This window comes from Morone saxatilis, unplaced genomic scaffold (assembly GCF_004916995.1).
Source record: "Morone saxatilis isolate NCDOM2014 unplaced genomic scaffold, NCSU_SB_2.0 Contig21, whole genome shotgun sequence".
NCBI lineage: Eukaryota > Metazoa > Chordata > Actinopteri > Moronidae > Morone > Morone saxatilis.
In genome coordinates this window covers 5,305,758-5,322,254 of record NW_023339774.1, presented here as the reverse complement: position 1 = coordinate 5,322,254, position 16,497 = coordinate 5,305,758, and the positions used below count along the sequence as shown (strand labels likewise).

General features: G+C 40.4%; 1 protein-coding gene across 1 annotated transcript in view; it reads right to left on the bottom strand.

Moving 5' to 3' along the window:
* Nucleotides 1–6,601: 6,601 nt before the first annotated feature.
* Nucleotides 6,602–16,497, bottom strand: part of bnip3lb (BCL2 interacting protein 3 like b) — a 12,473-nt gene continuing 2,577 nt past the window's right edge. Inside the window, exons 2-6 of the mRNA XM_035667530.1 lie at nucleotides 14,730–14,961; nucleotides 12,936–13,014; nucleotides 12,187–12,290; nucleotides 10,640–10,789; nucleotides 6,602–9,099 (exon numbers count right to left, since the gene is read on the bottom strand). Coding sequence (XP_035523423.1) covers nucleotides 9,051–9,099; nucleotides 10,640–10,789; nucleotides 12,187–12,290; nucleotides 12,936–13,014; nucleotides 14,730–14,961 — 614 coding nt within the window. The 3' untranslated portion in view covers nucleotides 6,602–9,050. The remainder of the gene's footprint in view (nucleotides 9,100–10,639; nucleotides 10,790–12,186; nucleotides 12,291–12,935; nucleotides 13,015–14,729; nucleotides 14,962–16,497) is intronic.

Here is a 16,497-nt window from a genome sequence, read left to right as displayed (position 1 = left end):
CTGCTCAAATTAAGCCTATTATAACTAGAATTAACTTGTTTTCTCGTGATAATAGGTTGATTATCTCGCTATCTTCAGATAACAAAGCTTGTTTTCACAAGATAACTAAATAAATAATTTGTGATATTGAGATAACAACTTTAAAAACAAGAACATTCCATGCTCTCGTAGAAATACTTCTAATAAGCAATAATATATCTTTTTTTTAAATATAGGGTTTTATTCAACAAAGAAAAAGTATTAACCACTGGAATCTGTGCATAACATTATCATATTAGGAATTTTATGCATTATAAGTTATGTTATGTGCTACAGTTTAAGCAATAAATGAAGTCACCATATAAAGTCAAAGGAAAAGAGTAATTAAAATACGGATGCAGATTTACCTTCATGAACTTATCATGTAGCTCCAAGTAAAGTTAGATTGTCATTGTAAGCACTATGTGTATTCATTAATTATGGTTTGTAATGGACATTTTCCATTTTCAGTTGAGCCTCACAGAGAATAGATCACTGTGAGGTATAAATAAATCAGTGCTGCATGGTGATCAATAAGAGCAGGCAGGAACAGCTCACTCTAACACTCATTGTTAATTCTTGACTCACATTATAACAGACAAAACCTCTCCTGCACAAGTGACCATGGAGAACATTTCAGCACTGAGTCCATGCCGGCCCAGTTTCCATAACAACGTGGTGGGCAGCAAATGGCTTTGCTGCTAATATTTCCTCTCCTAGAGGGCCGCTCTGTGTGTGTGTGTGTGCTGTGTGCTGCTGTGTGCGTGCGTGTGTGGGTGGGTGGTCGCTCTGCAGGAGAGGATGACCCAAGTCTGGATGTTCTGAAATGTCAGAGGTGGATTCTGAAAAGTGAAAATATCGGAGGAGCAGCCACACCCAAAGGCAGAGACAGTGTGCCCCCCCCCTCACCCACACAAACAAAACAAATGTCCCCCCGCTGAGAGCAGAGACAGGGGGGAGTGTTAGATAATTAGAGGGGAAAGTTGGCAGCGTGCCCGATAAACAGTTGGAGGAGGCAGAGGGGGAGTCTGGTCTCTGGACAGGAAGGGCACGGTCCTGGCATCCAGGAACAGATGTAGGACAAGTAGTGAGATCAGCAATATGTGTGGATTCTCTAATCTGCTGCTCCTGGTGAAAACATACTGGAACTGCCTAATAGATTAGATTAGATTGGTTCTGTTTAGTTTACACTGCAGTTTGTCAATCTGAAGTCAATTTAATGGTTGCTTGATTTTGCAAGAAAACAGATCCAGGCATGTAAGAAATTGAAATCAGTCAGCATGTATCATGAAGCTGGTGCAAATGTTAAAAAAATAAAACAAAAAAAGGAAAAATATAGAATAGAAACACTGTTCACTTTAGTCTTCTTCACTTTGGAAGGGTCCTTGGGCAAAACTTAAAGTGTCCAATACTACTAATGACATTAATTAGCTAATGTTAGCATGCTAACCTGCTTAACTAAGATGGTGAATATGTTAACATTACTGCTAAACATTAGCATGTTAGCATTGTCATTGCAGCAGTTCACAATATGCTGCCAGCATGCAGACATTAGTGTTAGCTAAAAGCGCTGCTGCCTCACAGAGCGGCCAGCATGGCTGTGGACTCTTTTTCTTTGTTTTGTGACGACGCCTGCTGTCTGTGTGTTACCTGGTCAGAACGCTGTCGCCAGTTATATAAGTTAATTCTGTGTAAAGTCGCAACATACCCGCTAGGCCAGACAGCCCAACAGAACAGAAATAAACTTTATAATATTGAAACCCTAGCATTGTGTTACATCCACCAGGAAAAAGGTCCATGTGAGCTGTAGCACACTGAACAGCACATGCTGAGTGGAAACGATTTTTATATTTGTATAATAATATGATTAATTATGCTGTTTTAATTAAACTGGAATTAATGGTTCAATAGATTTGAACTATATCCATATTCTTGGGAATAATTAGGCATTTATGTAAAGGCAGCCTACTACGTGTGTTGTTACAACTGCCCCTATATGCTAGTACAATCGGCCCCTGCAGATGGGGGCAGGCGTAACATTTAACTTCTAGCGTATCAATCAATATCGTGATTCTAACATTACTTATTAAAACATTTGATGACTGTTAACCAATTTGTTGTATCTAAATAGTTCAAGAGGTTTCAATCAATCAAAACCAAAAACTGTTACAAATGCCCCCGGTCTCCTCTACATGGTGTGCCCGCAGGCTCTGCTGTCAACCCCACTCACAGTTTTAGAAGTTAAAGGACAGTTTCTAATATATACCCAGAAAATATTTCTTTCAATAATATAAAATATATGAATTAACCCATCACTTTAACTGCAAAAAGGGTGACTAAAGTGATCTGAGTGGGACTTAACTAACACACATTGTGGAAGATGGAAACAAGCAGCAAACAGAACAAACGGGAATAGACATTTTTGTCAAATGCTGTACATCACTGAGTTAGTTTTATGAATAAATATGAATACTAGAAATTGTTGCTGCTGTGTTTTATGGCTTTGTGTGTCTGCAGTTTATGTTAGCTGTAAGATCCGTTTATACTTCATAAATAAAGCATGAACACAGCTGATGTTTCACATTTACGACACACTACAGCTGTCTTGATCTGCAGACACAGCATCCAAACAAGCCAATCTGGCACAGGGCTGCTCTGAGTACACTGAATTATTACTAATTATTGAAAGACTGTCAGGACTCTGATTTCTTCCTCTCAGTGGATCACACAGTGTGTGTTAGTGCTGATGAATCCCGAGGAAATGAGGAGGAAAAGTCTCCTCACCAGAGGGATGGAGACGAGCTGGCCACCACCCTGTAACCCATGGTAACGCCATCAGCTGCAGTGGGAGGAGCTACTTGTGTCACTGTGTCTGGATTGGCCGGGAACAGGTGTGCTGAGGTTCCATATAGGGAAGATGGAGGAGGACTGGTTGTTGAGGAGGAAGCAGGGCTCAGGAGGGTTTACTCTCACATCACTTATTGTTTACCTGACGTAACTCATCACTGACACATTAGTCATAGCTTTTTCTGTTCTTTCTTTTTCTTTTTTACTTTGATCACCAGTGACCTTCCTGATATTTTAGTATTATTAAATGGGTTAACTGAAATGTCCCTGAAGTCACATCCACCTGCATCTCAGTCAACTGAACATTAAGTGGGGGTTTTGACGTTTTCTAGAAGCTCTACACTTTCTTCATTCCTTTTTGGATTTCTTCCATTCATTTAGACTCTCTGCTATATTTGACTCAATGCACTGCCTTCATTTAAAGTCTCATTATCTTTATTTTACACATAGTTGCACCTATGAGAATAACAAGAAAGGTAACCAGCCTCTGTAGCTCTTTTTCATTTAGCCTCATTGCGCAAAACATTATGATCAAAAAAGCTACATTTGGACATTTTATGAGAACACTTATTAGCTTTCTTGAGAGAGTTAGATGAGAAGATAGATAGCACTCTCATGTCTGTACGGTAAAAATAAAGCTGGAGCCAGCAGCTCCCAGCCAAGAAATAGCTTTTCTATTTTTCATTTTGTTTTAACACCTCAGCGTTTATACGGATTAAACAAATGAGAACACGTTAATTAGCGAGCTTTAGAGGTTCTGGTAGGCATATTTTGTTACCTTTAGACGGATCCAGACCACCTGTTTCCCCTTGCTTACAGTCTTTTTTCTAAGCAAACATATATGAGACTGGTATCCATCATCTCAACTAAAGTGTAAAGTATTCAAAGCACCAACAGGTGAAAAGAACCTCTATAAGAGATGTTTTATCCCCACAATCAAACTGTGACCCTGCTGAAGTGCCTCTGTGTGAATATACAGTATACTGTATATCATGCAGTGGTGGAAGAAGTACTCAGATCTTCTACTCAAGTCGAAGTAGTAATACTACAGTGTGGAAATACTCTGTTACAAGTACAAGTCCTCCATTCAAAGTTTTACCTAAGTAAAAGTACAAAAGTACTAGCATCAAAATAGTATTAAGTACCAAAAGAAAGTATTCATTATGCAGACTGGCTGATTTCAGAATAATATATATTATTGGATTATAATTACAGATCACTGAATATAAATAATGTTGCAGCTGGTAAAGATAGGGCTAATTTTACCTACTTTATATATAATGTATAAGTTGATCATATTTTGTATTAATAACCTGAATCTGCTAGGTAACTAAAGCGGTCAGATAAATGTAGTGAAGTATAATATTTCCCTCTGAAATGTAGTGCAGTAGAAGGACAAAGTAGCGGAAAATGTTAGGTACAAGTTAGGTACAGTATTTGAGTTAATGTGCTTCATCACATTCCACCACTGATATTATGTTTACTGTATGTTATGCTATAGGTTAAACATATTTACTTTATACTTTATATTAATGGTGGTATTTTAATAAGCTCATTATATGTTTTGTATGCTTTTTTTGTATTTGTGAAGTAACTACAATGATTAAAGAAATGTTGTGGAGTACAGAATTATATTTAGTATTTTTCAACCAGGACTGACAACACTAAAGAACAAAAGGCAGATGCTTACTTTTAATAAATCTATTTTGAATTTTGGGCGAGTGAAATCCGAGCATTATGGATGGGGTCTTCTTAACTCTAGTGAAAGTAGGTTGGTAGTGGAGGGGCAGAGACAGCAGAGAGGTTTTATGTAGGGTAGCTTTAATAATAACTGAGAGGTAAAGCCCCAGTGTGCAGAGTGTGAGAGTAGAAATATACATAAAGCTTCATAAAGCTAAAGGGAAAAGTACATTACCTGTGCAGATGTTCTTATGCAGAGATTGTGTGTTATTGTGTGAAAAAAGGAAACTAAACATCTGCAAGGCATGGGAAGGAGTACTATCATGCTTAAGGCCATAATGCAAATGTACAGTGTTACAGCTGGGTACTCTGGGATCCATACTAAGATCCGCAATAGATGTGTGACAAGCGTCTCCCACTTCATGTTTCCTCTTTGTGCTATTTGTAGACACTTTAACAAGAATGCTTAAACAGGGGTGTGTGAAGAAGATGGGTTCCTACACGACATTTTAGCAACATTAAGGGGGGAAAAAAATTAAAAACATGGATACGGCACAGCTTACAGTAGAATATATGGGTTGTAAATGAGAGTTTATGGTAACTGTGGGGAAATGTTTCCAAGGAAATAACAGAAAGCACCACTGACCATCAGCACTGCAGAGGGTCTGCCACTGGAGTGCAGTGCCTCCACAGTCAGCTCCCTGCAACACATTTACTCTTGTCTCCTGTGAGAGAGAGGGAGAGCACACAGGGGGAGAGACATAGACGCGGTATTCTTCAGGGGCCTCGCTGAGCAATTTCAAATCAGTGCTGACATGGTGTCACCCTGAAGGCCTCCCTGCTCTGCTTTCAAGCTGCTAAAACATCTGAATCACAAAGGGTCAAAGGTTTGATGGGGAAGGGGTTTCTGCAAAGAACAACTTGACACTTCTGGAAATGTTATATTTGACAGGAAGGGCTATAAAAAACAAACAGCAGGGCAACTCAGGTACAGATTTAAAACAAGAGACAATAAACAATCTCAAGTGCTTCTTCGGTCAACTTAACCCTTTGCAGACCCATTAACATGAATAATTTGCTAAGATTTCAAGCTAAATGTAATTGTTTTTGGCTGTCATTACCTAATAAACACACTGCCTGAAAGACAAGCCCAGTGTCTTTGCCCCTCAGCTGCTTTTCTTTCCTAACTGATCTGAGTATCTGAGTATCCACATACTGTAACTGTCAAGCAGAGCTGATTGGAATTTCCAGCGAGTTAGGAAACATCTTGTGACTTCCTGAAAGGCCCGATGCCTCAGGTCTCAGCTATGTGTGCTAACTCACTAGGCACGTGCAAAGCCTCTGCTGCGGTGGAATCATGTCCAAGACAATGGCTGTGGCCTGTGACAGCTGCTGAGGCTGGCAGAGTGTGAAACAAGAAGACGGAAAAAATGAAACACAGTTTTAACAATTAACAATGAAGTGATGGTAATGCTCTTGCAGATGGTAAGGTAATACTAAATGTAAACCATGCTTTGGTTTTTTTACCGCCTTACTTAAACTTATCAATTTTTTTGTCCACTTTCAGGACTTCTGTTGCAATATTGATCAGATTTGAGATATGGTTGCTTTTATCGATTTCATATTATAGTCAGGTCAAACAAAATAAACATTTTTAGAATACTTATCACTTTGAGCTCTGATAACTTGTATTATTTATAACTGTATCATCATTTTATAGACAAGAATGTGCAAAAAAATATGAAAATAGTTTAAGTCCTTCAGGATTACAGTTTAAGTATCAACAAAAAGGGAAGCCCTCTACAGCCAGTTATTCTGGGCTACTGTATAAACATTCTCACATTCAGGTGATTATACACTAATGAAAACATACTTGTGAATATTATATTCCATTTCTGCAAATAGAACATCCTAAATGTTACACACTGGACCTTTAAATAAATATTCTTTAACAGCAATAAATCTTTAAAGGACTGAAGGTTTCCTGTGGGATACAAGTATTAAAACATTTATTTTGAACTGTGAACATTTAAAAAAAGCACACTCAGTGAACAGCTTCATTCAGGTAATCTTTAATGACAAAATGTTTATCATTTTTTCCAATGTAGTGGGAAAAAGAAAATCAAAGCAAATGCATCATTACAATAACTACTGTTAGACCATCGCAGTCTGAGGGAAATCTCTTTCCACACCTTCCATTTCCTATTCACATTAGGCCCTGCCATCAACAATAGGGGGTTTTATTTTCACACTTTCTAACTTGCTCTGTGCGTTCACAATCTTTCTGCAACATCAGGAAAAAACAAACAAACAAAACAGACGACTCGAAACAAAACAGGAAAGAACAATCTGAAATGTCGCTGTACGCACACACAGGCAGAGACACGTATGTCGCACTAAACAACAACGCAGTACCTCTGTGGTTGAGACAACAGTCTCTGCTGGTAGTTCATGAGTCTGTCATAAGAGGTAAAACAAAAAGATAACACGTCCTGCTGGGTTAAATAGTATCTGCAGCTCAATTATTTCATGGAGAGGCTTTGTTGAAAAGGCAACAAAGAGACATCCATATCTGTCTTATTGTCTTTTTCTGTCAAAAATGTCACATATAGGTAGTATGATGTTCACATTTAAAACTGGAACTCATTGTGTCATCCTATATGTCAAAACACGTGTCAACAATGTAGTCAGCAACCAACCAGTTAGTGGAAGAAAAACTGAAGTTTATTTAACTGAAATACCAGATCTTTAAAAGGTATTATTTACTTCTGGCTGGAATGAGTGTGCTCCAAAAGATATCCTTGTATGTCCCGCAGAAAAAAAGAATAACTTCTTGGGATCTGGCATATTTCAAAATCAAATATTATTTGACCCAGGCCTAGCCATGGAAGGTCCACAGGGACGAAACTGACCACGGTCTAGCCTCAGAGATACTGCAGTGTAGCCGATACCTTACTGAACATGCTAGCCAAGTACCTGTGTTCACACAAAAAGTAGAGCCTTGTAAAAACAAACTTCCCTTCACTCGATTAGAAGCTGCTTCACGTCTGCAGTGTCACTCCAGCGAATGTCAACCTGCTACCTTCTGCTTGTCCACACTAAGGCTGACCCGGACTGACCCTGGAATCAGATTCCGTCATCTGCAGATTCGTGAAATATTTATTTTGTGGAAATTTTGGCAAAATGTTGTTGGAGTGTTAGAAGGCAGGGCTGGCTACCACTGGACATTTTTCTCAAAGATAGCGGCTTTAAAACAAAATTCACCTAAGACAACCAATATCTTAAAAGTTTCAAGTTTCATACTTTATCTTTGATGAAATATCTCATTTTTTTTAAAAAATAAGGAGTTCTCAAACAAATGGTAACAAAACAAGTTCTCTTTTAAATCTGGTGTTCTGGTACCTGGCGCTTTTTGATTACTTAAAATCTATAAAAATATGAAACAATAAGAGTCCCATGTAATAGCCAGCCCAGTTTGGAGTTAGAGTAAGTGGGAACTGACCGGTCAGGACCAAAGCAGCTCTAGGATATGTTATGGACAAACCAGAAGGCTCACTGGAAGGACAACGTGGACACCGTCCATTTGGACAGACGACTGAACCTTTCTAGACCGTACAGCGCAGGTCCCGAGACCCAACCACAAAATACTGTTTGCGTACGCGCTGAGAGGGACTACGCTGCCTGCACAACACACATCCACACCCTGGTTTCCAGTTATTGTCACTTTGCAGAAATATTCATTCAGATGCAGAATTGAATAGAATTCCTAGTTTCCATCACAGAAAAAGTCACATAAATCTCTCTCGTCTGGCACACAGAGCCAGAGACTCCCCCCAGTGCAATTCACGAGTGCTTGTGGTTTGAGATGGCCACTATGGTAACTCCTCGCATCATTAGAACTTTTCAATAAACCACCACTGTTGAAAAAAATAAATAAAAAAAGCCTAAAGAAAATGAACAAAAATGGCTACTTTCAAAAAGGCATGATCACGTTTTCAGTTCGCGTAGCCGACTCTGAATTTGGTCGAACCCTTTCGAGATCGAGTGCTGGGCTACTCGTGTAGGTGGCACAATCTGCGGTCGGCTCTAAAACTTGTTGTCAGATGATCAAAGGGCAAGAGTTTGGTTTGATGCCGTGACCCTCCCTGCAAACCCACCCGTTATAAACACTGAAACCCAAACACTGAGGAAAGGGAAATATGACCTTATTCATTCTTCGAAAAGCTTATACAAATGAGTGAAGGATATGAGGGGACAGAGAGGGGATATCTACAGACACTCGGAGAACAGCGATCAAGAAAAAAAGGGGGCGGACGAAGGAAGGGAGAGATAGAGGGAAAGGCAGATGCATTTCTCCTGAGAACATGTCATATCTCAGGGACGAGGGGAGGAGGGGGGGGGACAGGCGGGACAGAGGGAGGAGAGACGGGCGTTCTTCTCACGACAGCAAAACTTTCTCCAACAACTCGTGGCCACTTCTCAGGCACTTTTCTTCAGGTTCGGGTTCAGAAAGAGCTGGCGGGTGGCGTGGTCAACCTCTTTCCGATGTAGACTCTGGTGAGGAGAAGGTACACAGACAAGGATCAAGTTACATATCACCATCCAACAACCAGCCTTGCTGCAGCACGCGACTGAATGAGACTGGGAAAACTCTACCATCAGTGTGACTTACAGCTGGGTGGCCCCGCGCCTGTCCCCAGTTAAAGAACCACTGCCTGACTGCTGGGACACGGAGACATTACAAGGAATCGCACAGGACCAGGGGGAAAACTGTTGACTGGAACTAAAGCTGGACGGACCTTTCTAACTACATTTTGACGTACACAGCTGTAACTAATAACATGAACTGCTTCATTGAAATAATTGCTGGAACAGAGCCATCGTTAATGTTATTAGTTTCACCTGCACTCGTTTCCATCCAAATTGAATCCATCCAAATGAATGTGCGTTTCCATCCACTACTGTTATGTGAATACTATTATATTATGCAGTTGGTGGTGCTTGTTCTCCAGACACTGAGCAACTGCAAAAGAAGAGGGGCGCAACAAGATGACGTAACTAAAAAAGTCAAATTTCAACCCAGTGAAAAATGTGGAAAAGGGATGGAAATATGACATTTCTGTTTGTTTTATGTATCAATTTGAGGAAGGTTACAGTCTCCTCATCACTCCAGACAGATGTGACATTTTAATCAATTAATTACAAAATGTTTACCTTCATTGTTGATAAAAAAGCATCCAGTTTATTAGTTGTATGGGCAACACTGATATGGTTTCTGATGTTGAAGCCAACAGATTAAACCAGTAGTTTCTCCATAACACTGACTTGATCCAATAGGATTTTATTAGATAGCATTATTATTAGTTCTTTGTTTATATAATATAACAATTGTATTAGGGGACTAACTAATAAGAAAATAGATGCCCAAAATGCAAATTATTTTGCAGTAAATCCAGTATCAATAGTATCATAAGTGAAATTAATATATGGTGATTATCAATGCGTCTTTCAACAGCTAATATCAGTCCAATATATTGGTTCTCTCAACAAAGAAACTCAAACCACCCAAAAAGAGGATTCAAAAAGTAAAACTATTGCCACATTTTCTCATGAACAACAGTTCCAGTTCAGTGAGAACACTACAGCAACTAATTATGCAACCATATAAACTGTCGAATGGCCAGCGGGGATGTTGTGATTATGACAGGTCTGTTGATGACACCCACTGCATGCCACATCACATACAAGAGACTGGCATCTGAGATATCATCGCACTGACATTAACTGATTGAGGAGCTGGGATTATTGCAACATGTGTTATCACAAACAGAACGAGCTCCTGGGAGTGTCACAGCTCTCTACGAGACAGCAGGTGTGCAGCTTTCAGTCAGCAGCTGCTCTGCCACTTTCAGACAGACACTATCGGAGGGACACGGCTAACTGCTGTCTGCGGCTATACAGCTCCCCCTACTGGGGATATTTATGTACAACAGGGAAATGTTAGAAAGCGTTAGTTAAAAAAACCAACATGCTGATTGTTCATTGATGACGCTACTATCAGGCCTGATGTGCACTCGGTGAAGCTGTGACTTACCCCAGCCCCAGAGCCAGGATGTGAGATAGTAGCAGCGAGGGGATGAAGACCTTGAGGAACTCGGCGGAGAAGATGCCTCCTTTCTTCATGGCCCCGGTCTTCCTCATGCTGAGTGTTACTGAGCGTCGAGGGTGACGGAAATGAAACTCCCTGCACAGATCATGGTCACTTTAGACAGAGCGCAGCTGACAACATGACACCTGTCAATCACGGTAAATGTGCCACCAAGCATCTATGGTTTATTGTCTCTGTTTTCAATCATTGTACATTTAATACTTTGGTCAACAGTTTGTCTGATAAAACATGTAAACTGAAGACAGACCAGGTCCATACTGGACTGTACAAACCACCTTCACATTGAGTTTGAAACTTCCCTCAGGCTGCAGATTTAGAGTACCACGGTGCAACAGGAGTGAAAACTCTTGTTCCTTGTGCAATATCGCTGAATAGTTTTAAGCTTAATTTTAGCATTCCATTTTTGCATCTTGCATTGGTTTTGTATGCTGTTTTACTGTATGTATTGTATGTACAGGAATCATTTTTGTGTTTTTGGTACTTTTTATGTTAGTGCCCTGACTGACAAAAAGCAAGTTTCCCATCTGGGATAATAAAATAAGTGAACTGAACTGAACTGACAAATAATTAACTGATTATTCAAACATAAAGGTAATAATTAGTTGTAACCCAACAGTAGTTTCCAAAGCCACCAAGACAACAATCACAAAAGCTGAAACTAACTCTTAGGTCTCACCTTTTTTGGGAAGAAAATCGACTTTGGGTTTCTAGAAGGATTCACTTCTGCCTTCCTTACAATCGATCATTAATTTGAGGTCATAATTTAGAAATCATTACAAGAGCTTCATCTTTAGATAAATTCAGCAGTCAGTTATTGTGGCTGCTGCCTGAACAGATGGAAGAGCAGTAATCATCAAATATATGTTTAAGGCTTTGGCAGCACAGAGGGCCGCTGATTATGTTGACAATATTGTTGCAAATGGACACATATTCAGTGTATTTAATACACAATTCATATTCATATTTCATTGGGTAACATTTATGTATACAACATGTTATATGCAGCAATAATTCATCATCACTACCCATTTTGGTGTAAAGACTATTCTAGGATTATATTGTAATACATTTATGATAAACAAATATATAAACAATGAAAAAAAACAGACAAATAAGGAGCTGCAGATAAGCTCTTTATCATTTCATGGGAGCATTAAAGTGATCAGAAACACTCAATCACCAGCTTATATGACTGTGCTAAAATCAAAGCTGTGAGGCAGAGATATTTCCTTTTGTCAAGCATAACAGGGGCTGAACGTCTGGGAAAGAAAAAATATGAATAGAGTTTGTAGATCAATAAACCTTCAACTCAATAAAACGTACATCAACCTCATTCACAATTTCTTGCAGTTGGCTTTATGTTTGTGCTTTATTGCCCTAATGACTGACCACTTTCTCAGGACAAACAAGCAGCTGTGTGTGTTCAGTTGCCATGGAAACATTACGTTGGTGTTTACTGAGTTGATACTTACTTCGGGGGAATGTTTTCCGGTCGACTAGACCAGTCAGCAACCCAATCTGCGTCCTTCATCAGGATGTCCATGTCCCTCTCCTTGTCCAAGACGTCCTCTTCTGACTAAAGACACAAACACACGTAATTTAGCAACCTTCAGGCTTTATGTCCATGATGACCATAGACCTTTTTCACAGCAGCCATTTTGACCTGAAATTTTAGGGTAAACACAGGCGTTACCAATGATACTAATTAGGGTTCTGTTCCATTCAGGTCAAACAGAGTGAGGGTGCTGCTATTGTGTATGTCGGCTCACTAGAAAGGCTCTGCTACACTAAATGCAATGGAAGCTTAATTAGTATCATTGGTAACAGCCGGTGTTTACCCTACTATTTTATGTGACAGTAAATGACCGCTGTGAAAAAGGTCTATTCTTTAAAAACATGTTGTGGATATTAATGTATAGGCGTGTCATGGACATGAAGACTCATAACTACAGAAAAATACACAAGAGTTTAGTTTCCAGAGTTCCCTGACAGAGACTGACAGAGAAAAAGAGTGAAGAAGAGTGAAAGTAATGGTGACAACAAATGCTGGGTCAAAGAAACAGGAATCAACACTGGGTGTGGCAGGCGTCTCCATGGAAACTAAAGGCAGGACGCAGTTGTCATTCTCATGTGCGCACACACACACACACTTCAGGGCCAGTGGTTGAGGTTGCCATGGCAACAGGCCGATGGAGAAACGGCGAGGAACACAAGCTCTTACTTGGCTGTCTCTTCTGCCGCTCACGTCCACGTCAAAGATGATCTGTCCATCATCCTGGGGACTGTGGGGCCGCGGGGGGCTGTGGGCGGAGTCAAGAACAACAAATCAGAGGCCTCATTATTTGCCAAGTCATGAACTCCTGACTCCTCAGGTATATGCTTTATACCATGGGAATGGAAAATATTTGTTGCCATTCAATGCAATCGTGTGACAGAACACCTCAAACACAGTTCAGGTCAAATGTTGAACAACCCTTCCAATCAGTGCACGAAGGATGGTAAAGGGTCCACTAACAAACTGTATGACGATTTGAACACAGCTAGGTAAAAGTGCTTGTTTGAGATTTTCACAAGTTATATGGTTGGATTTTTCATTTGATTTATATATGGCTATACAAATTCAATAAAACAACTATTTTGATGATCAAGTATTTTCTTATATAATCTTCCAAAAAAATAAATATACAAATAAGAGGGGTTATGAGGGGCAGTTTTTCTCCATCTCGCATCATTAAAAATGTTTTCAGTTTGAGTGGTGGTTGAAACAATAAACCCAATAAAGCAACAATGACAAATGCTACTCCTGTTGCTCCTGTTTGTGGCTCAAACTCTCCCAAACATCCTCTGGTGACTCACTGACCGCTGACTGCCCGGCTCTCTGATAAGCTTGACTTTATCTCAGCCTCGAGGAGCACACACAAAGCACATGATGTGGCTGGGAGTTAAAGGGTCAGGGATTTTTCTTACGTGCTCAATAAAACAGGAGGCGAGAAGACGTCATTTTATTTCCAGGAGCCAACTCAGCTCCTGAGCAGCTGTCACATCACAGTCAAAGCTGACTCAACATGTTGACACTGCAATTATGAGAGAGAAGCCACTCCTGATTTATGGGCTGATTTCAGTTTGCCACTGGGACATTAAGGGAAGTTGAGGGGTTTTAGAAGATAAGTGACCAATATTAAATGCCTCTTCTAAAAAAGGTTTTAAGTTTCACTTTTCCCCCTGAGCTTTCATTGGGCGATTAGCAGATGAACAGCCATCTGGTCTATCCAGGCTGAAAGCTTTTGACTGAAAAGTTTTGTTTCAGTCAAGCTATTGAGGACTGCTGTTTTCTCAACATCTGAACCATCATACAATTATGGTTTTAACTGACCAAAAAAAAAACCCACCCAGACTGTTGGGTGGAGCAAGATTGGATTAAGATGATTTTCCACTGGCTTTTATGTCACCCAATCATGACTGTGTTTCCTGCTGCAAGGAGACACTGTTCAAAAAACTGGAGGGGATGCAAGTGAGCTGCTGATTACATACCAGGTTAACAAAAAAAAACAGCAAAACAACAAGAGACTTTGTTGTGGCTTTAAAATGAAATGAAACTCCTTAAGCAGGCTGCACTAAAGTGAGTGAAAGTCAAAAGGAGCATTAGACAGGAACCACCTTCACCGCGTGGCCTCGATCATCCACAACTATAAACACATATGCTTTATGAGCCCAACAACTCATGACTTCCTTTGAGCTTTGAAATAGTGGTGGAAATTCCTGTGCCTTCATCTGTATGTAACGTTAAGCAGATTAGGAAATATAGCAGCCTTTTGACTTCAACCTATTTTGTGAGTTTCAGAGTTAAAGGAAGATTAGTTTATTCTATCATGTTATTTATGCAATATAATTATATGAGTAGCCTTTGCTGCTTTTTTCCAATAACATGTACAACTACAAGGGGGTCAGAGGTCATGTTCAGATACAGAACAGCAACTCTGGAGCTACTGGGGACAGGGTGCATGGCAGACACTACCTGTCGCAGGAGGAGTTGCTGCGGCTCGACTCGTGCTGGGCATCCAGCAGGATCTTCTCCATGTCTCCATTGTGGATCGAGGACGAGGACGGGACGTGCTCCAGTCCCCCCACCATGGCCTCCTCCTCTTCCACCTGAGGGAGGGGCAGCAGGCCTGGGGCCGGCCCGTCTGTGGAGGGTGGCTGGGCTGATCCGGCTGTGCCTCTGTTCATCTCTAACTCCACCCAGGACCCTGTTGGAAGACACGGACAAACATCTCTGAGTGTCTCGCCTCAGTCAGCGCGGCCAGTGTTTCATGTTATTTTTTTTTAAGTTTTAGTTTAAACTATTTTGACCCACTATTTATGTCCCCACAAACATACTCAACGGTTGTATTTCTTTTTATTAAACAAGAACCCCTAGAAAAAAGTGAATCAAAAAAATAATAAATAGAAAACAAAATAGTTCGAAGTCACTTGATCTTAAATGTTCCAAAAATAAACACAGATCTATTAATTCCCACAAAGTTTTTTTTGGTTTTCTTTGTTTTTACATAAAAACTAAAAATGAACTGTAATTAAAATCATACATGTCATACGAGAGTAGAGAACTCCTATCAGATGATTATTATGGTAAAACTTGGACACAACTCTGAGATATTTGGTCCGGCCGTTTTCTTATTCTGAGAAGTGCTTCAACTGAATTTCTGTAAAAGAGCTGGACTGCATGAGTAAGTTCCAACATAAATATTAGCAGCACATTAACAGAAAATCTTGCATTGCTTTTAAAAGAGTTTCTGTTTAAACATGTCTGGGCACAAGAGTCAGGACCGCCTGATAAGACAGAGACAATGTAAAGTCATGTCATTAAACTAATAAACCAGTATCTGGCTCAGTGCAAGACTTGTTATTCCATTTTGTAACATCTCCACAATAATAGCCTGTGTGTAGCCAGAAGCTTTAACAAAGTGAGCAAACATGCAAGTTAACTGGATCCTGAAACTGACACAAAAGGAATGTAACATTATAATATCAATTACACCTGCTTTTGCTGCTATGACAGGTTTTTAGTTTTTTGTGCAGTGAAAGTATGAAGTCTTATTTTCTTTATTTCCGCAGAGTGATACGTTTCTGACATATTATCAGTGAGGGGAGAGAAAATTGTAGTTGGAGCCTTGTACGGCCTTTTTTCACAGCAGGTATTTGATTTGTCACAGCAGGACCAGCACAGCTATCACTAGTAATATTAATGGTGACGCTTTCCATTTTGTTTGTGTGCTGGTGTTCCCTGGCCAGTACGCACAATACAGGCGTGTGAAAACTGGCACACCTAAATGAATTTGCAAACTTCATTAATGTTGTTAACTGCGCCTGTGATTTTCCTGCCATCACAAAACATGAATTCTTTTTACTGGTATGGGATGTTGGAGGAGCCACAGCACTCCCACAACGTGTAACAAAAAGCCTAAGCTGGGATAGTCAACGAGACGGACAGCCTGAGCCTGTCCGTCAAAGAAGCTAAGAGTAAAGCACCCCTCCCCCCACAAACAGGCCTGGACTCAGCGCTCGCACTCATCCTGCAGATTACACAGCGGACTGCGAGCCAAGCTGCTGTTGACAGGCCATTGTCTCCGCTCCGTGGACTAAAAGCACACCGCCGCGGCGCTCCCGAACATTCTGGCCACCGAGCAGTTATCAGCTGTTGGGTGGGTTTAGAGGAAGCAGACATGATGTGACCTCTTTGATCCACTGATGCTGAGGATCAGGCAGTAGGGGGGGGGGGGGGGGGG